Here is a 23,954-nt window from a genome sequence, read left to right as displayed (position 1 = left end):
TGGGGTGCCTGGGGAGAACATTGACTTGCTGCTCCATCCATCCATGCATTCCATTTTTCTTGAGTCCTTCCATAGGTGGGCTGAGCAGGCACAATAAAATATAATTGTGCATTTGTAAACTGGTCCCCATAGACAGAGAGCAAGGAGAGACCGAAGAAAGAGGCAGATCACTCCAGACTGGCAGGTGACGGGTTTAATAAGGGAACTTACATACGAGGCTTGTCTTGGATAGCAGCCAGATGAGTAGGTCTCCACCCCTGCCCACCAGAATCTTAAAACTTTATATAGAGGCCTGAACTGGGTCCAGTCACATAGACTGTCCAGATGGTCACAACAACACCTTACTCCCTCAAGGCTGCGTCCTTAGAACAGTATGCACTGTGGGAATGGTAGGTAGAGCCTCCCTTACAAGGCCTGGGGAGCGAGGGGTGAGCAGCCTCTAATTGTCCAGTCCAGCATGAGTCAACCAGTGGTCATGTTCTCCTGGCCACCTCCTCCAAAAACAATACATACTTCTTATTCCACCCCTTTATTATGAAATATATAGACCTTATGGAGATGTCTACACATGCTTTTTCCCAACTGCACATTATTCCCTTGTCAGCATGAATTCCCCTGCCTCCGCGTTCCCAGCAGTCACCGCCCTCCAGGCGCCAGGCTCAGCCTCTCTCTGCCACTTCCCACAGAATCACCCATAGCTGCCTTGTGAGGGAGAATCTGCCTTCCCTCATGTTTTCTCAGACTCAGAGAGGAGCAGCCATGTGCCCTTGCCCATAGCAGTTACAGCTCCATCTCCAGAAACACGCCTGGCTCTGCCCTTTTGTGCACTGACCTGAAAAAGTTACTCAACTTCTGTTAAAGAAAAAGAAAAAAAAAATTATTCCGACCCTTGTTAAAAAGGCAAGGAAGAGTTTGTTCAGGTCTATTGCAATAGGGGGTTGTAACAGGGCTGAGAGATAGGGCTCAATTCTGAGTACTGCAGAGATACCTGGGAATTATGGGGGGAGGGGTGTCTATGGATGGAGAATGACTAACAGGAGACACCAAGCGTAGACGGACTCTTGCTAAACTGACCGGAGTATTCTTGCCAAAGAGAGGCCAAGGACCTATGCATCAGAGGTAGGGGATGAGGACTGTGATTAGATATTAAGGGCGGTGGGATGACTTCGAGGGAGTCTTTGCTCAGACTGGACTGGCAAACACAGAACCTAGGCCAGGGTCAAGGGCTAGTGGAGAAGATGGCTCAGGGGACTAAAATTTGGTTAAAGAAAGAGCCTTTGGCACTCTCTGTGCCTGTTTTTCTCTCTGAGATGAGTGTAAAAAGCCTAGTCTATATAGCCTTCTCTGTAAAGCCAGCGACTCGCTGTGTGGGGATTAGAATTCAGATCAGGTGGAACGTCCAAACTGCTACTTTGACAGCAAGGGGGCCTCAGCGGACAGGGGTGCAAAAGATGTGAGCCTCCTGTAGACAAGGAGGTTGGCCAGGCAGAGACAAGCCAGGATGGAACGGGGAGTCACGAGGCAGGGGTTGGAGAACTGAACGACAGGCGGCTGCAGCCTCGATCTCCGAGATGAGGATATAGGGCTTGCACCAGGGTCAGCTTCCGGAGCCCTGAATAGCGCCCACCGCCTGCAAAGGAAACAGGGAACGCCGAGACCCCGGAAAACCACATCCTTCCGCCCGCCTGCGCGGACCACCGGCTTCCGCATCTTCTCCCACCTGAAATCAGCCAGTCGCTGACTCTGCGGCACTTGGAAGACCGCCCAACCAGTTGCGGTTGAGCGAAAAGCGACGCTGGGACCAATAGGAGTGTCTCCATTGCTGCGAAAAGGCCAAAGGTTACGTGTGATTGGCAGGGCGGAAGCCAATGACTGTGTGCTTTTCAGGCGGCCAATGGGAGGTGGCTTCTCGGCGGCGTTTGCGCTGCGGCTGCTTTTCTAGCAGGCGTGGGTCCCTATTTCGAGCCAGGGTCGCCCGGAAAGGGTGAGTGAGGAGGAGGGCACGGAATGGGTTCCCCCAGAAGTCATCAGGAAGGACGCGGCCGGCGGGAGGCGCGGGACGGGCTGCGCTTGGCAAGAGGTGGATAGAAACACCCGCTGCCTCGGGGACTGGTCGATGCCGGGTGGGTGCACATCACGGTTCCTGCCCCTGCCAGCAGGATTTGAGGGTTTGGGTATGTGGGGTGCAGGCTTCCTGAGCGCAGACTCCATCCCGGCCTCATCTTCAAAGTTGGGTCTGGGCCTAATGCGGACGAGGAAGGATGGACACCTCAAAAGCCCCATCCCCACAATCTTATCTCAAAAGTTAATAGACAATAGTAGCCAACTATTTATCAAGGGCAACGTCGTGCCGTGCCCTGTGCCGAGCCTTTTCTCGGTCTCATCTCATTGAATATTCCTCACAATCCTTTGAGGGAGAGACCTTTATGTGCCCATTTTCCAGGTGAGAAAACAGGCCCAGAGAGAGGAGCTCATTCCTGAGGCACCCGACATTATGCTGTGACAACATTCTCCTCTTCTCATCGCTCTCCTAAATCAGTAACATCAGTAGAATTGCTCACAGGCCCTCCCTGGAGGTACTGGAGACCTCAGGAGGCCTGGGCTCTGGGCCTGGCCTTCAAGAAGTCCCAGAGCTTGTTTAGGAGGAGGGAGCTAAACCAAACCCCTCCTAAGCTTTGGGGAGTCAGAAGGGCCTGGGGTCACTCATGGGGGTGGATGTGGGAGGCAGGAATCTTGGTCTGAAAGAGAAAAAAATGACCACAAGTATGAAACTAATAATAACGATTTTACTCTTATTTTTGTCATATTTGTTATATTTTTCAGGCCTATATCAGATCTGTGCTGAACATATGCATATGAATATGCAGAATTGTGTTGAAAGGTCACAGCCATCTTTTGATGGCAACGCACTCAGCATTTCCAGTCTCCAGATGGGGAAACTGAGGCCCGGAGTGGCTCTGTGCCTTGCCTGAGTTGACACAGAGAACCCCCGGATTCCCCCCGCAGGTCTGTTTGACCACACCTGCCCGCCTGGTTATTTTGGGAAGAATGCACTCCGAGCAAATTTGTGTATTGGTGCCAATTTGTACAGTAAAGAGGTTGGATGTTGCTGTTGTTCGTGACAGGTCTAAAAGGCTGGGCTACATACCCCAACGCCATCATACAGATGTGGAAACTGAGGCTCAGGGAGGGGAATTGGGTGCCTGAGGTTGCACAGCAAGGGGAGTTTAGGATGTTCCCCTCGGGCCTCAGTCTGAATGGGCAGCAGGCCGAGGCCCGGGCACTAATGGGCTCTCCCTTCCCAGCCAAGCCAGCGGTCAAGAGCATGCCTCTGTGCCACTGGGGGGCCACCGCCAGGGGCAGCAGGCCCGAGGGGGATGACGCTCAGCTCATGACCACCAGAGGAGGCCTGAAGGTGCTCCTGCACTGGGCCGGCCCTGACAGCAAGGAACCCTGGGTCACTTTCAGCGAGGCCACACTGACCGCAGAGGAGGTCTGCATTCACATTGCACAAAAAGTCGGTGAGTCCCACAGCAGGGGCGGAGGTGCTGTCAACAGCTGAACCCTGTCCATCCACTTGTCTGTTCGCGCATTCAGCAGACATTGAGTGAGCCCTACTGTGTGCGGGCCCCAGTCACTGCCTTTGTAGCACTGAGCGTCTAATGGGGAAATCAGCAAAAAATATAATAAATAAGAAAACTGTGTAGGAGGGCAGAGATAGGTGACGGTGAAAATTTTAAAACCTAAGGAGACAAGAGAGGGAGTCACAGGGATATCTGGGGAAAGATGGGTACCAGGCAGAGGCAATAGCAAGTGCAAAGGTCCTGAGGTAGGAATTTGTCAGCAACAGCTAGAGCTGAGCGAGAGGAGACGGGAGTAGGTGAGGGGAAGGAGGTGACAGTGCAGGTCTTGCAGGACCTTGCGGGCCTGAGAGAGGACTTTGGATTTTACTCCAAATGAGATGGGACTGTGAGCAAAGGCGGGATGTGACTGGACTCGGGTGTTCACAGGTGCCCTCTGGGTGCTGTATGGGGAACAGACTGCGGTGGTGAGGGTGGGAGCAGGGAGGCTAAGGCAGAGGTGATCTCCAGGTGGGGGGTGATGGGGGAGAGGTCAGTCAGGGCCAGGTCTTAATGCCTTGAACTCCAGAGGGAGGAATTGAGAGTTTAGACTTTTTCTTGAGAGCACTAAGGAGCCAGGGAATGGCTGGAAGAGCCTGTAGTAGATGTGGTCAAAAGTGTAACTTCTTCTGCCAGAGGAGGAGGAAGTCTCTCCAAGGGGATTTTGCTTACTTGACCCTTTGCTTACTTCACCCTTCCTCCAGGAAGTCCTCCCAAACTCCCTCCCCTACAACTGAGTGGAGACCTTCTGGTGGATTTCTACAACACCCCGTACTTGCCAATCAACGGCTGATTCTTAAAATAACTCGGACAGATGTGCTGGGTGACATGAAACATGTCTGTTGGAGGGTATAGCATGCTCACATGGCCCAGAGAGCCTGATCTATTTGAGGAAGCAAAAGACCTTAAGAGTCAGTTTCAAGAATTTGGAAAGGGAAGTAGGAATTGAAACCAGAGCATAACTGTAGGGGTCCAGATCGTGTTTTTTCCCTGCTGAGGGGTTAGGCATTCTCGGGGGCAATAGGGGGCCATGGAAGGCTTAAGCCAGAGGATGAAACAGTCAGATTGGTTCTTTAGGAAGCTGTCTCACAGGGAGGCACCGTCCTTCCGAGGGAGGCAGTACACTTGGATGTGGTGACTTAGAACAGTTTAGCATTGGGTTGGAATGTGTGTTCCCTGAGGCTACACAGCTCCACTCCTAGAAATTCACCATACAGACACTCAGCCCGTGTGTTCCAGGAGACACATATGACAATGTGCAGAGATACCTCATTTATCTTAAAGTCTCTCTGCAGGAGAATGTACAAATAAATAACCGTATGGTTGAATGCTGGAGTACTGCTTAATCCTGAAAAGGGAATTTACTCAGTGTTACACATATCCTCATGTGGCATGAAAAAGTAAATTGCAGGATACCTGGGGTATAATGCCACATTTTGAGTTTATAATATTCAAGACTCAATCATAGGGGCTATGAAAATGATAAACACTCTTTCAGGAGCGTGGCTACCTCTTTGTGGGAGGAGAGAGTAGGTGGGTGTAGGCAGGGGCTTCCATTGCACTTTACAAGTTTTCTTTATCTGGTAGGTAGTACTTAGGTGACTATAAATTATTCTGAAAGGACTATTTTAGATACAATTTTTAAGTGTATTTTCAAAATACCTTAGGTGACCATTGTGCGGAATGACAGCAAGTCTGAAGGCTGGACTAGGTTTGGGCTTTGGATTTGAAGAAAGCGGGGGGACCCTTGAGAGATGGAGGCTATAGAAAGAGCAGGACTTGTACCAGTCTGAAGTGGAGAGGTTAGGAGGAGTTAGGGTCAAGGACCAAGTCCTGGCTTAGAGACTGTGCAGAGCAGGGGCAGGTGTGGGGAGCTCAGAGACGTGTTTGGAACAAGGCACATGTAAGGGAGCTTGTGACACCCAGGGGGAGATAGATAGCCAGGAGGTAGCTGAGTATTTCTGGCTAGAGTTCAGGGCGAGATCAGAGATAGGTTTTGCTGCAATAACAAGCAGCTCCCCTCCTCCCACAAACTTTTTTCCCAGAGTTAAGACAGTAAAGGTTTACCTAATGTCAAATGCAGGTCAGCACTGGCTGGTGTGGCTCAGTGGATTGAGCGCCAGCCTGGGAGCTGAATGGTCACCAGTTTGATTCTGAGTCAGGGCACATGTCTGGGTTGCAGGCCAGGTCCTCTTTTGGGGGCATGGAGAGGCAACCAATTGATGTTTCTCCTTGCACATCCTTATTTCTCTCCATCTCTGTCTCCCTCCCTTCCCCTCTCTCTATGGGAAGAAAAAAGCTGCGTACAAGTAGACCTACACAGTTCAAACCATGGTAAAAGCATGGTCAACATATTGCATTGTTCTCTGTCAGGAAGGGAGGAGGCCCAGGAAAGCTTGTAAGGGAGACAGCAGGTCTGGGGACTCATGAGGTGAGGGCAGCAGGTGCTGACTCCTGACGTTGTTTCTCCCGGTTCCAGGCATCGGTCCACCCTGTTTCAATCTCTTTGCCCTCTTTGATGCCCAGGCCCAGGTCTGGCTGCCCCCAAACCACATTCTGGAGGTCTCCAGAGACACAGACTTGACGCTGCACTTCCGCATGAGGTGAGTGAAGGCCTGTGGGAAGGCTTAGCCCCGTTTGTTCTGTCCCTTCTCTCCTCTAAACCCCACCTTCCTGGAGCTGGTCTGAATCGGCACTCAGCCCCAGCTGTGTCTCTCCTTTCCTGTAGGTTTTATTTCCGGAACTGGCATGGTACGAATCCTCAGGAGCCAGCTGTGTACCGCTGTGGGCCCCCGAGGGCCGAGACTTCATCAGAACCAGAAGAACAGGGTGCGCAACTCCTGGACCCAGCCTCCTTTGAGTACCTCTTTGAGCAGGTGTGAGCAGGGCTGGGGGGTGGGATTTTTTCAGGGGACTTATGGGCAGTTGAGGAGCCCCCACTTTCCCCAGTTATAACAAATATGTTTCAACTCATGTCCTCTGGGATCCTTTTTCTACCTGAACCAAAGGTCCTGAGACTCCTAGGATTGCACCATAGAGACTTCTGTGATCGATTAGTGATGTCTGCCACAGGCATAGGGTTCGGCAGGGGAGCTATGCATGCTGTGTATTTGGCATTTCCAGAATATGGAGAGTGCCTCCCCTCCCCAAAGTGGCCAGAAGCTGGGGAATGAATAGGTTTTCAGGCCTCCCTTTCATCCTTATTTTCCCATCCCCAGGGTAAGCATGAGTTTGTGAATGACGTGGCATCGCTGTGGGAGCTGTCGAATGAGGAGGAGATCCACCACTTCAAGAATGAGAGCCTAGGCATGGCCTTTCTGCATCTCTGCCACCTCGCTCTGTGCCGTGGTGTTTCCCTGGAGAAGGTGGCCAAGAAGATCAGGTGCCTGGGAATGGGACAGAGATGCTGTAGGTGGATGGAAATACCTGGGCATCTGGAGGCCAAGGCAGACCTTGCATACTGCCATGCCTTCATTTGTTCAACAAACATTTATTGAGCACCTGCTGTATGCTGGCACTAGTTCTGGTTGTTGAAGACACTGCCGTGAACGAGTCAGACAAAAATCCCTGTCCTCTTGGCACTCACATCTGGTGAAAAAGACAGGCAATAAAGAGAATACAAAAGTAAAATGTATAATTTAGACTGTGATAAAGTGCAAGGGGGGGATATTAAGCAGGAAAAGAGAAAGAAGGGGAATGTCAGGGAGTGAGGGGTGTGTAATTTAAAATTGGGTGGTTGGGGGATTCCTCACTGAGCAGGTGACGTTCATATTCAAAGATGTGAAGGAGGGAGCCATGTGAATACCTGGGAGAAGAGAATTCTTTTTTTTAAAAATATATATCTTATTCATTATGCTATTACAGTTATCCTATTTTTTCCTCCTCTTTATTCCCTTCCACCCTGCACTGCCCCTCCCCCCGGCAGCCCCTCCTCCTTAGTTCATGTCCATGGGTCGTACATGTAACTTCTTTGGCTTCTCCGTTTTCTGTACTAGTCTTAATCTCCTCCTGCCTATTTTGTATGTACTACTTATGCTGCTTATTCCCTGTACCTTTTCCCCCATTCTTCCCCCTCCCCCTCCCCTCTGATCTCCATTTCTGTGATTCTGTTCCTGTTCTAGTTGTTTGCTTAGTTTGCTTTTGTGTTTTGGTTGTTTTGATTTTTTTTTTAGGTTCATTTGTTGATAGTTGTGAGTTTGTTGTCATTTTACTGTTCATAATTTTTGATCCTCTTCTTTTTCTTTGATAAGGCCCTTTAACATTTCATATAATAAGGGCTTGGTGATGATGAACTCCTTTAACTTGACCTTATCTGGGAAGCACTTTATCCACCCTTCCATCTAAATGATAGCTTTGCTAGACAGAGTCATCTTGGATGTAGGTCCTTGCCTTTCATGACTTTGAATATTTCTTGCCAGCCCTTTCTTGCCTGCAAGGTTTCTTTTGAGAAATCAGCAGATTGTGTTATGGGAACTCCTCTGTAAGTAACTGTTTCCTTTTCCCTGGCTGCTTTTAAGATTCTCTCATCTTTGATCTTGGATAATGTAATTATAATGTGCCTTGGTGTGTGCTTCCTTGGGTCCAGCTTCTTTGGGACTCTCTGAGTTTCCTGGATCTCCTAGAAGTCTATTTCCTTGGCCGGATAGGGGAAGTTCTTCATTATTTTTTCAAATAAGTTTTCAATGTCTTGCTCTTCCTCTTCTCCTTCCGGCACCCCTATGGTTAGGATGTTGGAACATTTAAAGTTGTCCCAGAGGTTCCTAAACCTCTCCTCATTTTTTGGAATTCTTGTTTCTTCATTCTGTTCTGGTTGAATGTTTATCTCTTCCTTCTACTCCCAGTCGTCGATTTGAGTCCCGGTTTTCTTCCCTTTACTGTTGGATCCCTGTATATTTTTCTTTGTTTCACTTTGCATAGCCTTCACTTTTTCCTCCATTTTGCAACCATACTCAACCAATTCAGTGAGCATCCAGATTAGCAGTGTTTTGAAATGTGCATCTGATAGGTTGGCTATCTGTTCATCACTTAGTTCTGTTTTTGGAGCTTTGATCTGTTCTTTCATTTGGGCCATTTTTCTTTGTCTCAGCGCACCTGTTACATTGGGCGGGGCAGAGCCTTAGGTATTCGCTAGAGCAGGACCACTAAGGTCGCTGCGTTGTGACACTCTGTGTGGCAGAGGGATCTGAGAGCGAACACTGCCACTTGCTCAGCTCTCAGCCGGCTTTCAGTCACTTCCCCCACTACACACAAGCAAATTGGGCCCTTCTAGTGGTGATTCCCGGGTAGGTGGGTTTGTGTAGGTTCTAGGACCCCTTGGGTCTCTCCAATGGACTCTCCTGAGGCTGGGAGTTTCTCCTGCTGCCATAACCCCACAGGCTTTTCCCTTCAGAGGTTTCAAGGCTTTCTGGAACCCTGGATTGCCAGTCTGTCTCACTCCCCAGCTGTTTCTCATGGTTTATCTGCACACAAATGTGGGACCTCTGGGTCCGCCAGCCACTGTCTTGCCATGCGTCCCCTCTACCCTGGCTGCCTGTCTCTGTCCCTCCTACCAGTCTGGGTGAATGTTTCTTCTTTAGCTCCTTGGTTGTTGGACTTTCATACAGTTTGATTTTTCTGGCAGTTCTGGTTATTTTTTGTTTTTAAATTTGTTGTTGCCCTTCTTTTGGTTGTATGAGGAGGCAAAGTGTATCTACCTACGCCTCCATCTTGGCCAGTGCAATAAAATTGGGAGAAGAGAATTCTATACAGAGGGAACAGCCAGTGCAAAGGCCCTGAGGCTGGACTGTGTCTGATATGTTGGAGGCAATGTGGCTAGAACAGGGTGAGCTTAGAGAACTTACTAGAATTCAAGGGCAGGAAGGAGCTAGCTATGTGCACCTCCATTGCTGAGAGCTGGGACAATCAGGGCACACTGCCTGGAGGAGACAGCAGGAAAGCAAGGTCTTTCAGGGCCAGCCATTCTTCTTAAGGCACACATTTGTCAGTCCTTCTCATGTTATCAGTCTGGAGGACTAGGGCTTTGACAGCAGACAAAGCCCAGAGTGCTGGGAAGCCCAAAGGAGGCAGCCTCTCTAGCCTGGAGGTCAGAGAACACTTCCCCGTGGAAGTGACATTTCTGCTAAGACCTAAAGGTTGAGTCAGCTTTATCTGGCTTTATCCAGATGTTGATTGTGTTGGCAATGCATTCTAGGTAGAGGGAAAGCATATACAAAGGTTCATGGGCAGAAGATGACAATAACCTGTTTCCAGAGGAACTGAAATTAGAATGATTGCTCAAGTGCAGGAGTTGGGGGCCTTTCCTCCAGGGCAGTAGGGAGCCCTCGAAGGCTTGGAAGTGGGGGCAGAAGGCAGCTAGCACCTCAAGCTTTAGGATCCCTCTGGTCAAAGGGCAAGAGAGAAGGCTTGGGACATAGAGACAGTCTTGGAAACCTGTTATCTAGGGGGGCTATTCTAGCAGTTGGATACAGGGCAGGCAATGGGGAGATGGCAGGAGGGGTCAGGGCTTCGTGGAGAAGAGCAGAGGAGCCTCCAGAGTTGTGCCTTTTATTGATGATCATAATATTAATCAGAAATACAATAGCAATTTTAGGAACAATAACAGCTGTCATCAGCCCTGCAGGTGGGCAGTGTATGCACCCATTTTTCAGATGAGCAAACAAGCCCTTTAGAGCTTAAGGAAATTGCCTACAAGCTGGGAATTCAACCCCATAGTCCCCTCTGAGATCTGCGTCCCAGTCCCCGACACCTCCCAGCCTTCCTGTGCTGGCCCGTTATTCTATTCTCTTTCCACCTCACGACAGCCTGCCAATTTTCTAGACAAGGCAGCTGGGGCTCAGAGAAGTTAAGTCATTTGTCTCATGTGACCCATCCAGGCCTGCAACCCAGGCCCCTAACCAGCCCCTCCGGGTCACCTCCACAGCTTCAAGGACTGTATCCCGCGCTCCTTCCGGGAGGAGATCCAGCAATACAACGCATTCACACAGCTACGCCTGCGGATCATCTTCCGCAGGTTCCTGCAGGCCTTCCAGCCGGACCACCTTTCCCAGCAGGTCATCATGGTCAAGTACCTGGCCACACTCGAGCGCCTGGCACCCCGCTTCGGCACGGAGCGCGTGCCTGTGTGCCACCTAGAGCTGGTAGCTCAGGCTGCGAGGGAGCCCTGCTACATCCAGGACAGTGGGCAGGCCCCTGAGGACCCCCAGCCCAATCCTGCGGTCGAATCCCCCACCCACGAGGTGCTGGTTACTGGCACTGGTGGCATCCAGTGGCGCCCAATGCAGACAGAGGTGGGCAGGGTACCTTTTTCATTTGGGGGTCCAGGTGGGGTCAGGTAGGGGCTGCTATTCAACCTTGGCCTTAGTCTCTGAGCGGGACTATGGTGAGCCCTTTCCCCACATGGCTCTGGGGGGTGGCCTGTTCCCTGGGGTCTCTTTCTTGAGGAGTGTCCTCTGCTCGTCCATAGGGACCTGATTTCTGGGGTCTGTACCTCTGGGAAGCCGTTTGGACTTGCAGGATGAGAGGGCTAGGGTTCTCTCTGCCTTCCCCAAAGTCCCAGCTTCTGGCATGTGTATCATTGGGGGTGGGTCCTCTGTCCCACCTGTGAAACCATGACTCAAGGAGGGGGATACTTGAGATTTCCTGGTCCCTCCAGCTCTAGCCTGTCCCCATGGGGCATGTACGGGGCACTAAACAGGCGCAGCCCTACTCAAATCAGCCTCCGCCTGTGCTGTGTTTCCAGGGTCCCAGCAGCCACAGGAGTCCTCATGCTGGCTCATCTGGGAAGAAAGCCAAGACCCAGGAGATGGGTGACCATCCCATGGACAGGCCACAGGAGGCGCCGTGGGCCTACTTCTGTGACTTCCAGGACATCACCCATGTGGTGCTAAGAGAATGCCGTATCAGCATCCACTGCCAGGACAAGTGCCTGGTGGGGCCCAAGGCTGGGGGCTGGGCTGGGGGGCACCTCTGGCCTGTGACACCTGCTTGACCTCCTCATGGCCTTTAGGAGCTGACCCTGCCTTCCCGGGCCATCGCCCTGTCGTTGGTGTCACTGGTGGATGGCTATTTCCGCCTGACAGCCGACTCGAACCACTACCTGTGCCACGAGGTGGCTCCTCCACGGCTGGTGATGAGCATCCAGGACGGCATCCACGGGCCCCTGCTGTGAGTGCCCCGAAGGGAGGCTGTGCGGCCCGGGCCGTGGTGGGAGCAGCTGCCAACCAGACCCCGAGCTCTGGGGACTGTGGGGCTCGAGTGACGTGTGTGCACATGTTTATGTGCATTCGTGTCTTGGCATGTGCAGGCATTTGTGTGAGTACATGTGAGCACATGTGTGCAAGCATGTGCGCAGTGTGTATGAGCATGAGCACTACATTCATATCATGTGTGCTTGTGTGAGTGCCTGTGTCCATGCATGTGTTTGCCCATGTGTGCTGCTGTGGAAGCGCACCCCATGTGCACCTGTCTGTGCATGCATGTGAGTGCATCTCACCACGAGTGTGGCACCAGAGATTACAGAGGGGGAGAGGGCGCCTGCCGTGGGATGGGCTGCGTGTCATGATGTGAGTACCTGGGTCTGGGACTTGTCGCGGAGCCTGTCTGCGTGTTGAACGGCCCACTTGATGTGCAGCAGAGTATGGCTTCAGCGACTGCACGTAAAACTGTCATCACATGTGTTCCCGTGTGAAGGGATGGCTGCTTTCTGTGGGTCTGTGTGGTGCAGACAACGGTGGCCACTGAGAAGTCTGTGGCGTTCACACTCCCGCAGGTGTGTGCTCTCCTGGTATTTCCGGGTCCCCAAGGGGCTCCGTTTGGACTTGCTGGGGAGAGAATATGAGGTAATGAGTGCTTACGTGGTGATCAGGGGCCTGTGGCCTGTGTGCAGATGTCCTGCATGCAGCCAGGTTGTCATTTGTGACTGTCAGCTTGTCTGGTCATTGGCGCTGTGCCTGGGCGTCCTTTGTTCTTTCTGTAACACCAGAACTTGCTCCTGGGGGTTTTGAAGAGGTCTGACCACTGTGAGCCTAGTTTTACACCAGAGGAGGGTGCAGCGGCCATTTTCCCTCACGAGGGCTGTGGCTGTGCCCGCACCCTGTCGCGGCTAGGGGTGTGCCACTTGTACAGAGGTTGTGGGCTGTGTCAGCGTGTGTCTTGGTCCATTCAGGCTGCTGTCATGGAATGCCTGAGACTAGGTGGCTTAGAAACAACAGACATTTATTTCTAACAGCTTGAAGGCCAGAAGCCAAAGTTCAAGGTACCAGCAAATCTGATGTCTGGTGCAAGACAACCGTCCCCTTGCTGTGTCCTCAAATGGTGGGAGGGGCATGGGGGCTCTTTGAGGTCTTTTTTTTTTTTTAATTAAAGATTTTTTTATTGCTAGATTTGAGAAAGAGAAGAAAGGTGGTGGGGGAGAGAGAGAACCATCAATTTGTTAATACTATTTATGCATTTATTGGTTGCTTCCTATATGTCCCCTGACCAGGGATCAAACCTGCAACCTTGGTGTATCAGGACGACGCTCTAACCAAGTGAGCTAGCCGGACAGGGAGGGCTCCACTTTACAAGGCGCTAATCTCATTCTTGAGGGCGCCACCATCAAGACTTAACCACCTGGCAAAGGCCTCACCTCCTAGTACCGTCACTGGGGGGGGGTTAAGGCTTCAACATGTGAACCTTAGGGGGATGCAAACATTTCGTCAGTAGCATGTGAGCCACCACATATGTAGGCACCTGGGCCTGTGTAGCTGTGTCTCCTTGTAGTGCCTGTTTGTGCTCATGACGGTTGTCACCTCTGGCTCTGGGATGTCGATGCCCCTGCACTGCCTTGTCACACTGAGTAAGCAGCTGTGTGACAGACTTCCTTGTGTGTCACCCTGTGGATGTCAGTAGCTGGGCATGTGCCCATCCACATTTGACAGCCGTATTCTACCTCTTTGTGTGTGTCACTGTGTCAGTGATGGTGTCTGGCACCTGTTACCCACAAGTGTGTGCCTGTTCTTGTGTCCGTTCTCTGTGTGTGTTGTCATGTGTGATGGTGTTATAGCTGTGTGTGTGTGTGTCCCAGATTCGGTGTCACCACATAAGCAGATGGGTCTGACATTTGTCCCAGATGGAAGGGTGACTCAGCAGGTATTGGTGTTGCCAGGTGGGGGTCCAGCAGTGCCCCCTGACACGGCCCCCTTGTCCCCCACAGGGAGCCCTATGTGCTCGCCAAGCTGCAGCCACAGGATGGCCTATATCTCATCCACTGGAGCACCAGCCACTTCAACCGCCTCATCCTCACGGTGGCCCAGCGGGACCAGGTGGGCCTGGGGCAGGGGCACTGGGCTGGGGTTGGGTGCACTCCCTGCCTAGACCCCTGCTCACCGCCCGCATCCTGCCGTCTCCCCCAGGCACCCGGCGGGCAGTGTTTGCGCCTGCGGAAGTTCCCCCTCGAGCTGTCTGAGGGGGCCTTCAGGCTGGAGAGCTGGGACCGGTCCTTCCCCAGCGTGCGGGAGCTGCGGGCTAGCCTGCAGGGCTGCTCTCTGCAGGCCGGTGACAGCTGCTTCTCCCTGCGCCGCTGCTGCCTGCCGAGGCCAGGAGGTAAGATGATGGGGCCGCAGGGTGGGGTGGCCACGCCCCACAGGCTAGCCCTCAGCCACCTCGCTCGCACCTCCAGAGATCTCCAACCTCATCATTATGCGGGGGCCTCGGGCCAGGACCCGGTCCCTCAACCTCAGCCAGCTCAGCTTCCACCGGATCTGCCAGGATGACATCACCCAGGTGTGTGTGGGCCCGGGCCTCTCGGAGCACAGGGGAGTGGGAAGGCTGTCACCAGCTGTTGTCATGGAGCTGTTCCCTGCCCTGTCCCCCCCAGCTGTCCCACTTGGGCCAGGGCACAAGGACCAATGTGTATGAGGGCCTCTTGCGAGTTGGGAGCGGAGGCCCTGAGGAGGACCAGGAAGATAGTGGGGCCCCCCCCGCGCTTGACGAGGGCCGTGGGCAGGAGCTGCGAGTGGTGCTGAAGGTGCTAGACCCCAGTCACCATGACATCGCGCTGGTGAGTGAATGCAGCAAGCGGGCCGGGCGGCAGGGGTAGCGCGTGCGGCCACCTGACCTGGCCTGTCCTCACAGGCCTTCTATGAGACGGCCAGCCTCATGAGCCAGGTGTCCCACGTGCACCTGACCTTCATCCACGGTATCTGCGTGCACAGCTCCAGAAGTGAGTGGACCCCGGCGCACACTCCCCACCATGTACAGGCCGACCCCGCCACTTGTACCCCAACCTTTGACCTGTGTCCCGACACACTGACTCTTAACCAAGACCGTGACCCCTGACTATACCCCAGTCTGTGACTACTCAGCTCTCACCTCTACCCCGGCCCTTGACTGTGTGCCAGCCCATTGCAGCTCCACCTCTGACTGCACCGTGACCGTTACCTGCACCCCAACCCGCAACTACACCCTGACTCCTCACTGCGTCCCACTCCTGATCCGCCACTTAGATGCTTCTGCAGCCTAGCCCCCACCTTCCCTCTGACTCCATCAGGACCGTGGCCCCCTGCAGACACCGCCCCTGTGGGCACCCCAGCCTCCCTGACCTCAGCCCCCGCCCCGTCCCTGCCTCTCCCTGTGCTCTGTGTATAACTCAAAACTCCTTGCGCAGGGCGCCCCTCCCAGCCCCCAGAACCTGAACTCCATGTGTCCATCTCTCCTGCTTGCCTCTGATGCCAGCCTGTGTCCCGACCCTGCATGCCTTCCACCCCGAGCACCCCCACCCCAGTCACGCTCCACGCCTCTGCTTGTCTGTACCCACCTCCAGGTCCTCAGGCCCCTCTTCACCTCTGTCATTGACACGGCAGCTGCCTCTATGCCCCAGACTCACCCTGAACCCAGATGATACCATCTGACTCTCACCCTGCACCCGCCTCAGCCTAGACCCCATCCTGCATTTCTTCTCTCCCCAAAGTCACTCCCAAGCCCCCACATACACCCCCACCCAACAGCTTCCCCACCCGCATTCCCAGCCCTGTTCTTGCCCGGGCGCCCTGGAGGGTGGAGGCAGGTGGGCGGCCCCTGCAGCAGCCGGTCTTTGCAGATATCATGGTGACAGAGTACGTGGAGCATGGACCCCTGGACGTGTGGCTGCGGCGGGAGAGGGGCCATGTGCCTGTGGCCTGGAAGGTGGTGGTGGCCCAGCAGCTGGCCAATGCCCTCAGCTACCTGGTGTGTGGCCTGGGGGCGGGGCCTGGGCCAGTGGGGTGGGCCGGAGCAGCCTCAGTGCTGGCTGGGGAGGCCTCAACCCGTCCTTCAACCCCCACGCTGGCCGCAGGAGGTCTTTCCACAAACCCCCTCTGCTCACATACCCTCGGGGCACCTTCCTCCCCGAGAGAACACCTAACACCTCTTCTTTGTGTTCGAGGCCCTATGGGGCTTGGTGTCGGTGGCTTGTGTCACTCTTGCCATTCATCCCCAGCCCCTCTTGGTCCGGTCACCCGTTTCCAGAGCACCCTCTTGGTGCCAGGCTCTGTCATAGGCCCTGGGGACACACAAAGAACAAAACAGATGGAAGTCTCTATCCTTCGGGCAGCCAGCATTTTTAGCTGGAAGGGATAAACAGGAAATAATAATTATGTTTCACACTATGTTAGAAAGCAGTAAGAAGTATGGGGGCAGAGGGGGGATGGAGTTAAGGAGTTGCTCCAAGTTAGGGAAGAGGTGAAGTTTTAAACAGAGGGGCGGGGGGATCCCCCAGGTGCATGCAGGCCACAGGGGTATCCAGGGCAAAGGCCCTGGGGAAGGCGCGTGCCTGGCGTGGGTTTGAGAGTGGCAGTGGGGTCCTCTGGCCTTTTGTCCCAGGCCAAGAGCCTTGAGCACCCGCTCTGGGAGAACAAGGACTCGCTGGGCACCCAGGGGGACCGATGACAATGACAGTGTATTGGGATCCCAGTAATGACTGTGACTGTCTTTTTCACATGGGCTGTCCCTGTGGGATGGGGTATGAGCAGGGTCTGGGGGCCCCTGCTAGCTATGCCCCGCTTCTTCCCACCGCAGGAGGACAAGGGCCTGGTGCATGGCAATGTGTGTGGCCGGAACATCCTGCTGGCACGTGTGGGGCTGGCGGAGGGCACCAGCCCATTCATCAAACTGAGTGACCCTGGCGTGGGCCTGGGTGCCCTCTCCAGGGAGGGTGAGGACTGGCACAGGGCTGGGCGTGGGGACTGGCTTACCCCACTCCTTTCACCCTTGGTGACCTCTGGCCTGGCCCCCAGAGCGGGTAGAGCGGATCCCCTGGATGGCCCCGGAGTGCATGTTCGGTGGGGCCAACAGCCTGAGCACCGCCGCTGACAAGTGGGGCTTTGGCGCCACCCTCCTGGAGATCTGCTTTGACGGGGAGGCCCCGCTGCAGGACTGCGGCCCCTCGGAGGTACATGGGGTGACCCTTGGGCCCTTCCCCCAAAGGCCCAGCACCTCCAGGGAGTGTAGAGGGCACATTCAGAGTCCAGAGCTGTCCCCCTCTGGCCTGTAGCCTTACATGTATTGCCTCGTCTCTTTGGGGCTCCATCAGGTTATCTGTCAGCTGGGGTTAACTGTAGTCCCAAATGACTCAAAGGTCATTGTGGCACCCAGCAAATAAGTGACTGCTTTAGTTTTAGGCACAGTGACCAGGGCAGTGATGGGGAAGCACAGGCTGTAGGGGAGAGGGCGTCCCAGAGGATGGCCCTGACGTAGCTGAGGGATCAGGCAAGGCTTCCCAGGGGAAGTTTTTTGTTTTTTTAAGGAGAGAACAAATTGTGTTCCACTCACTTATTTTGCGTTCATTGGTTGATTTCTTGCGTGTGCCCTGAGTGGGGATTGAACTTTCAACCTTGAAGTATCAGGACTATGCTCTAACCAACTGAGCTACCTGACTAGGGCCAGGAAGTTTTCATTAAGTGCAGAAATACTGCAGTGGCCCAGACTAGGGAACGGGAGCCTAGGCACGGTTTGTGCAAAGGCCCAGAGGCTTTGGTGCATTCAGGAGGCCACGCCTGCAGAGCTTCCTGGGAGCAGAGGTGGGTGGAAGCCAGGACAGGAAGGGCCAAGTGTGAGTGCTGGCCGTGGGTTCAGGTCCTGGCTCTGCAGTGGCAAGCAGGTCGGCTTCTCTCTGCCGAAGCTCAGGTGCCTCATCTGTAAGATGGGGATGACAGAGCAAGGACCTGGCCGGTCTAACCCTGCCACCCTGGGGGTTTAACTCTGCCTCTTGAGTAAGGGGACTTGGGAGGGTGGAGTCACTTGACTCCTCAGGTCCCCTTCCCCACAGAAAGAGTGCTTCTACCTGAAGCAGCACCAGCTGCCTGAACCCTCATGCCCGGAGCTAGCCACGCTGACCAGCCAGTGCCTGACCTATGAGCCGGCCCAGCGGCCCTCCTTCCGCACCATCCTTCGTGACCTTACTCACCTTCAGCTCCAAAGTAAGCCCCAAGCCAGTGTTGGGACCTTGGGGTGGGGGGAGGGGCTGGGAACCCTGTTGACACCGGCACAGTGCGCCCCAGGTCTCTGTACAGTGGTTCAGGGTGTGCACTGATTCTAACTCACTTAAGGAGGTGGGGGAGTGCCCTGAAGTCTTAATGTTTTGCTTGGGGAAGCAAAAACAGTCACAACCTTCTTTGGATGAATTAGACCCTCACAATTTTTTTGTTTTTGCTTCTCTCTTGGAGAAAAGTTTCTGCCCTTTACCCAGTCTCAGAACGTCCCGGGTGTCAGTGCCTTACAGCCAACTCTGCATCTTGGACCACAAGTGGAGTTTTCCAGCTGTTGCAGAAAGTTTTCTGATCTCTGGATTGGATGCTGGGGGAAGCACTCACCTGCTTTCTGTGCCCCAAGTGTGGGCCTGCTGGGTAAAAGGGTCAGGGTCTGGTCTCACCCACTGTGGCTCTTCCAGATCTTTCTGAAGTCCTGGATGTGAACCCAACCTCACTGGTGTCAGACCCCACTATTTTCCACAAGCGCTACTTGAAAAAGATCCGGGACCTGGGTGAGGTGAGGGCCTGGAGTGTCGGCGGAGGGTTCGGCTGTTGGAAAGAGACCTGCATGGAGGCAGGGCCCAGGGAGATGGGCGTGGGGCTGACCATCCTGCATTTGGCCAGGGTCACTTCGGCAAGGTCAGCCTGTACTGCTATGACCCGACCAACGAAGGCACTGGTGAGATGGTGGCCGTGAAGGCGCTCAAGACGGGCTGCAGCCCTCAGCTCCACACTGGCTGGAGGCGGGAGATCGACATCCTACGCACACTCTACCACGAGCACATTGTCAAGTACAAGGGCTGCTGTGAGGACCAAGGTGAGTGGGACTGGGCAGGTCCATCAGCGCCTGGCCAGTTAGAGCCTCTCAGTCCCAGGCTGGGAGGCACAGTTTGTAGGTGTAGGCAGGCTGTCTCCTTTCCACCACCCCTCCCTGCCAGCTCTGCCAGGGCCAGGATGGGTGGGCGGGGCTGTCAGCTCCCTCAACTTGATTGAGGATGGGGTTCAGGATGGATCTGTCCCACCTGAGGACTAGGCCTAGTGTGGGCAGGTTTTGGCCTTTCCTCCCCACCTTGGGGTAGGGGAATGGCACAGCTCAGGGTAGGAGGTCCCCAGCCCCTGCCTCTGTCACTCTTAGGTGAGAAATCGGTGCACCTTGTCATGGAATACATGCCCCTGGGCAGCCTCCGAGACTACCTGCCCCGGCACAGCGTAGGGCTGGCCCAGCTGCTGCTGTTCGCCCAGCAGATCTGCGAGGTAGGCCAGCCCACCCCTGCTCACAGAACTGCCCCTTCGTCTTTGGCCTGGCCTGAGTGTCCTGTCCCTTTGCTTGCCAGCCTGTCCCGGGCCTGCTGTCTTCCACTCTAATCTCTTCAGCCCATCACCTGGCCACACTCCTGCTGGCTGGGTTCCCAACCCACCTAGTTTACATTTTTGAGACTCCCTCCGCTCACATGGCTGCACCCAGAAGCCCAGTCCCTCCCAGTTCGCCCTCCTGCCCAGGGTCGCCTCTGTGGCCCTGCTCCTCCTGTTTGGCCCTGCTCCCTTCGGCAGGGTTCCACCTGCCATCCTGTCTGCTTTTGCTCCAGGTCCCTGCAAGCTTGTCCTCACTCTTCCCCCCAGCCACACCGGTCACAGCTCCTCGGGTCCTGCCTTGCCCCACTGGTCATGACTTGCCCTGCCCCGCCCCGCCCCGTCCCCCCAGGGCATGGCCTACCTGCACACGCAGCACTATGTCCACCGAGACCTGGCTGCCCGCAACGTGCTGCTGGACAACGACAGCCTGGTCAAGATCGGGGACTTTGGCCTCACCAAGGCTGTGCCTGAAGGCCATGAGTACTACCGCGTGCGCGAGGATGGGGACAGCCCCGTGTTCTGGTGACCAGGAGGGACCCAGCCAGAGGGGGGCTGCCAGGGTCATCTGGAACAGACAGGGTGGAGGTGGATGCTGGGGTTTCAGATGGCAGGGCCTGGTCTCAGTGAAACTGCTCCCCCTTAAGGATGGGGCCCTAACTGGGGCCAGGGGCTGCCACACCCTCGATGAGGGCTCCATCCTGGTCTGGCCCAAAGCCTGACCGCCGTCCCCCCACAGGTATGCCCCTGAGTGCCTGAAGGAGTGTAAGTTCTACTATGCATCCGATGTCTGGTCCTTTGGAGTCACCATGTATGAACTGCTGACCTACTGTGACTCCAGCCAAAGCCCCCCCTCGGTGAGAGCTAGACCCGCACCTCCACTCCATACTGGAGGAGTTAGAAAGACGTGCATTCAGTTCCCAACACCCCCAGCTGAGCAAGTGCTTAAACTACCTGAGCCTCACAGTCTGAATCTGTAAAATGGGCCACTTCCAATGTCATTGGCTTTGATTGTGGCAGAAACCTCATTCACATAGGAACAGCTTTTTCTATTTGCAAATTCAAGGGGAGAGTTGGGGCGCAGCTTGATCTAGATTCTCCTGCCATCATGAATTCCATTTTCTCCATCCCTCAGCCCTGCTGTTCTCTGTGCTAGGAACAGTTCCTCCCCCCGCCCCCCATTGCCCTTCAGGCACCCATTCAGACCCCCCCACCCCCCGCTGAGGGAAAAAGGGTCCTTTTTCCAGTTTAATTCTCAGGACTATCTGATTGGCCCGGCTTGGCTCATGTGTCCTCCAGGAAGCCAATCACTGTGTATCCATGGGCCACAATTATTGGCCAGGCCTGGTCTGGGGTGAAGCTAAGAGAATGTTAGGTTTTTATTTCCAAAGTCATTCAGAGTGCCTTTATAGGAGTTGGGGAAAACAGACTCTGGCAGGCAAAAACCGCTTGCTAGGAGGTTTCATACTACAGCAAACACCTGATTCAGACTTTTTGCACAAATATGAGTTTATCTAACTTTCACGGTCACCCCAGGTAGTTGATGTTTTCACCGCATTTCACAGATGGGAAAACTGAAGCCTAAAGGTGCGAGATCTTAGGTCCAAAGCTGAGGAGCGGTGAAGGGAGGACCAGAACCCCTTAGTCCTGCTCCAAACTTTTGACCTCTACCTGGGCAGCCCTGCCTGCTGAAGACTTGTCTTGTTTCTTCTGTAGAAATTCATCGAGCTCATAGGCCTCACCCAGGGGCAGATGACAGTACTGAGGCTCACTGAGCTGCTGGAACGAGGGGAGAGGCTGCCACGGCCAGAGAAATGTCCCTGTGAGGTGAGATCTCCCCACTTTTTCCGCTGTCCGCACTGCTAGACTGTAGACCACCGCTAGAGCAGTGACCACAGCCCTATTTCTGCCCCGCTCTCCTCCCAGATCTATCTCCTCATGAAGAACTGCTGGGAGGCAGAGGCCTCATTTCGCCCAACCTTCCAGAACCTCATACCCATCCTGAAAACCGCCCATGAGAAATACCGGGGCCAGGCCCCGTCAGTGTTCAACGTCTGCTGAAGTCCTCCAGTGGCTCTGCTTCCGGGAATCGGAGGAGGTAGTACCCACGGAGGGGGCCTCCCGCTTCCGCCCCAAGGAGATGTTGGCTTCACCCACTTCCTGTGGCTTACTCCTGAGGCCCCAGGTCTGTGACCTGACTTTCCTTGTCTTTGTCCATTTGGTCTGCTGTAACAGAATACCACAGACTGGGGGGTCTTATAAACAACAGAACTGTATCTCTCACAGTTCTGGAGAATGGAAGTCCAAGATCAAGAGGCCACCCTGGTTACATTTGGGTGAAGGCCCTCTTCCCAGTTCATAGCCTGCACCTTCTCACTGTGTCCTCACAAGGTGGAAGGGGGTGAGGTATCTTTCTGGAGTCTCTTTTTTAAGGGCACTAATTCCATTCATGAGGGGCCTAAGCACCTCCCAAAGACCCACCTCCTACTACCATCACATTGAGCATTTGGATTTCAACATCTCACTCTTGAGGGGATGCAAACATTCAAACCATAGATAGCATCTTCAACAGTCATGGGCCCGACACAGGCTCTGGAGGCACCCAGGACAAGCTAGGAGCTAATCAGGCCCTTGAATCCCATCTTTATGTCTTCCCCCAGCTCCTGCCCTTAGAGTGCACTGTCTCCTCTAGCTAGTAATAAACTCCTATTTCCTTTGTGGAGGCTCTGGTCTTTGGGTCCTACTTCAGCAAGGACCTGCTCTTCTGGGGACGAGAGCTACAGCAAGACACTCACTACAGAAGAAGCCAGATTCAACCATTCAACCTTTGCTCACCTCTAAATCACTAGCTAGCGGTTAGACCAGTGCCAGGAACACACAAGATGCTCAGTAACTACTTGTTACATATACCAACAAAGGACTTGGGGGGCCACATGCCACATTGATAGGACTGCCAGTTCCACCCTTTCCTCCCTGTGTGACCTCAGGCAAGTGCCTTTCCCTCTCTGGGCCTCAGTTCCCAGCTGTGGACTGGGGATGGCCATGCTTGCTACCTGGGAGGGCTAATTAAATGGCCTTGAGTTTGTGTATGTCAGTGCTTAGCTGAGAGATATGTGAACAGTTACTTAATAAACATTTCCTGTTGTTAATCTGGTGTTTGTCGAAGTATTTCTACCTAATAGTTGTACTTGACATGGGCTATGTGTCACCCACATTGTGAAAAAACTGTTAAATAATTTGGTTTCTGTAGGACTTCTCAAAACCTTATGCACCAAGCTGTCCTGAACAATTTCACATGATTGCAGTAACATTTGCTTTTTATAACAATTTTCAAAAATAAATACTCATTTTACTTATCTTTTTTTTGAGGTCTTCCTCCTATCCATCAGCCACCACTGTCATCCGTAGAGGCAACTAATGTCATCTGGTTTCCTCTTTTTGCTTCCAGAGATATTTTATCTGGATACAAGGAAATCTGGACACATAGGCTCTCCTGTCTTTTGCAAAAATAGTAGCATGTGCAACTCTACGCAGCTCTAATCTGTATGCTTGCTCTTTCTTTTCCTACAATGGGTCTTTGAGATGGTCCCATATATCCAGGCATACAGTAGTTCCTTGTTCTATTTTGTGAATGTGTTATAGTCCCTTCTGGGGTTCGTGTGCTTATTTCTAATCCTTTGCTTGTCCATGACACTGCTGCTGTGAGGAACCATGTGTGCATGTGGTGTCACCCACATTCAAGGGCATTTGGAGGGCAAAGCCCAACAGGAATAGCTGCTTGCAGGATCTAGCCTGCTAATTGGAAAGGACGTTGCCACTAGAATATGTTTTGATATTTGATAATGTAGATCTCTCCTTTTTTTTTTTTTTTTATCTTGGCTTATTTTTGTGCAGCTACTTTTTTTTTCAATCGTTACCCAAAGGTATATTGATTTTAGAGAGAGGAGGGGAGAGAGATGCAAACAGCAGTGTGACAGAGAAACATCGATCAGTTACCTTCCGTATGCACCCCAATGGGGGATTGAACCCAAAACCTAGGCATCTACCCTGACCAGGGATTGAACCCACAAACTTTTGGTGTACGGGACTACGCTCCAACCAACTGAGCCACCTGGAGAGCGCATTGTGCAGCTACCTGTTTTTGGTGGGGGTTTTTTAGTATTATTTATTTATTTATTTTCAATGAGAGGGGAAGGGAAGAAGAGAGAAACAAACATCAGTTGGTTGCCTCTTGCACGCCGCCAACTGGGGACCTGGTCCACGACCCAGGCATGTGCCCTAACAGGGAATCAAACCTGTGACCTTTCAGGTCACAGGCCAGCACTCAATCCACTGAGCCACACCAGCCAGGGCTTTTTTTAAAAAACTTTTATATGGATGATTTAAAGCATATGCAAAAGAATAATGTAACATAAACTGCACCAACAGTTTCCAACACCTGTGGCCTGTCATATTTCAACTCTATACACGCCCCTCCCTCTACTACTGGGTCATTTTGAAA

The 23,954-nt window shown here is 53.4% G+C and overlaps 1 protein-coding gene across 2 annotated transcripts; it reads left to right on the top strand.

Moving 5' to 3' along the window:
* The first annotated feature begins 1,905 nt into the window (after nt 1-1,905).
* TYK2 (tyrosine kinase 2) lies at nt 1,906-22,566 on the top strand. 2 transcript variants are annotated; one of them, XM_054562266.1, is made up of 25 exons: nt 1,906-1,984; nt 2,824-3,006; nt 3,306-3,521; nt 6,100-6,223; nt 6,349-6,496; nt 6,839-7,002; nt 10,540-10,906; nt 11,359-11,547; nt 11,626-11,783; nt 13,813-13,921; nt 14,012-14,201; nt 14,278-14,381; nt 14,476-14,658; nt 14,733-14,820; nt 15,697-15,824; nt 16,653-16,788; nt 16,871-17,025; nt 17,902-18,052; nt 18,523-18,620; nt 18,728-18,920; nt 19,239-19,357; nt 19,806-19,978; nt 20,193-20,310; nt 21,170-21,280; nt 21,380-22,566. In XM_054562266.1, exons 3-25 carry the CDS (start codon nt 3,326-3,328, stop codon nt 21,512-21,514), a joined length of 3,537 nt encoding a protein of 1,178 aa, XP_054418241.1. In that variant the 5' UTR covers nt 1,906-1,984; nt 2,824-3,006; nt 3,306-3,325; the 3' UTR covers nt 21,515-22,566. The 2 variants fall into 2 exon arrangements, with proteins under 2 accessions (XP_054418241.1, XP_054418239.1); XM_054562264.1 differs by lacking the exons at nt 1,906-1,984; nt 2,824-3,006 and having other exon boundaries at nt 3,287-3,521.
* Nucleotides 22,567-23,954: the final 1,388 nt, after the last annotated feature.

Source organism: Pteronotus mesoamericanus, unplaced genomic scaffold (genome assembly GCF_021234165.1).
Source record: "Pteronotus mesoamericanus isolate MK-2021 breed Mesoamerican mustached bat unplaced genomic scaffold, CSHL_Meso_final scaffold_636, whole genome shotgun sequence".
In the NCBI taxonomy this organism is placed as follows: Eukaryota; Metazoa; Chordata; class Mammalia; order Chiroptera; family Mormoopidae; genus Pteronotus; species Pteronotus mesoamericanus.
The sequence above is the reverse complement of the archived record's forward strand: the minus strand, read 5'-3'. Positions and strand labels throughout refer to the sequence as shown.

Bases quoted from the DNA above. Each gene is read 5' to 3' on its own strand.
- TYK2 (XM_054562264.1), top strand. From the start codon at position 3,287: ATGGGCTCTCCCTTCCCAGCCAAGCCAGCGGTCAAGAGCATGCCTCTG. The intron at 6,497-6,838 runs GTGTGAGCAGGG...TCCCATCCCCAG, and splicing joins TTGAGTACCTCTTTGAGCAG to GGTAAGCATGAGTTTGTGAA. The intron at 18,053-18,522 runs GTAAGCCCCAAG...TGGCTCTTCCAG, and splicing joins TACTCACCTTCAGCTCCAAA to ATCTTTCTGAAGTCCTGGAT.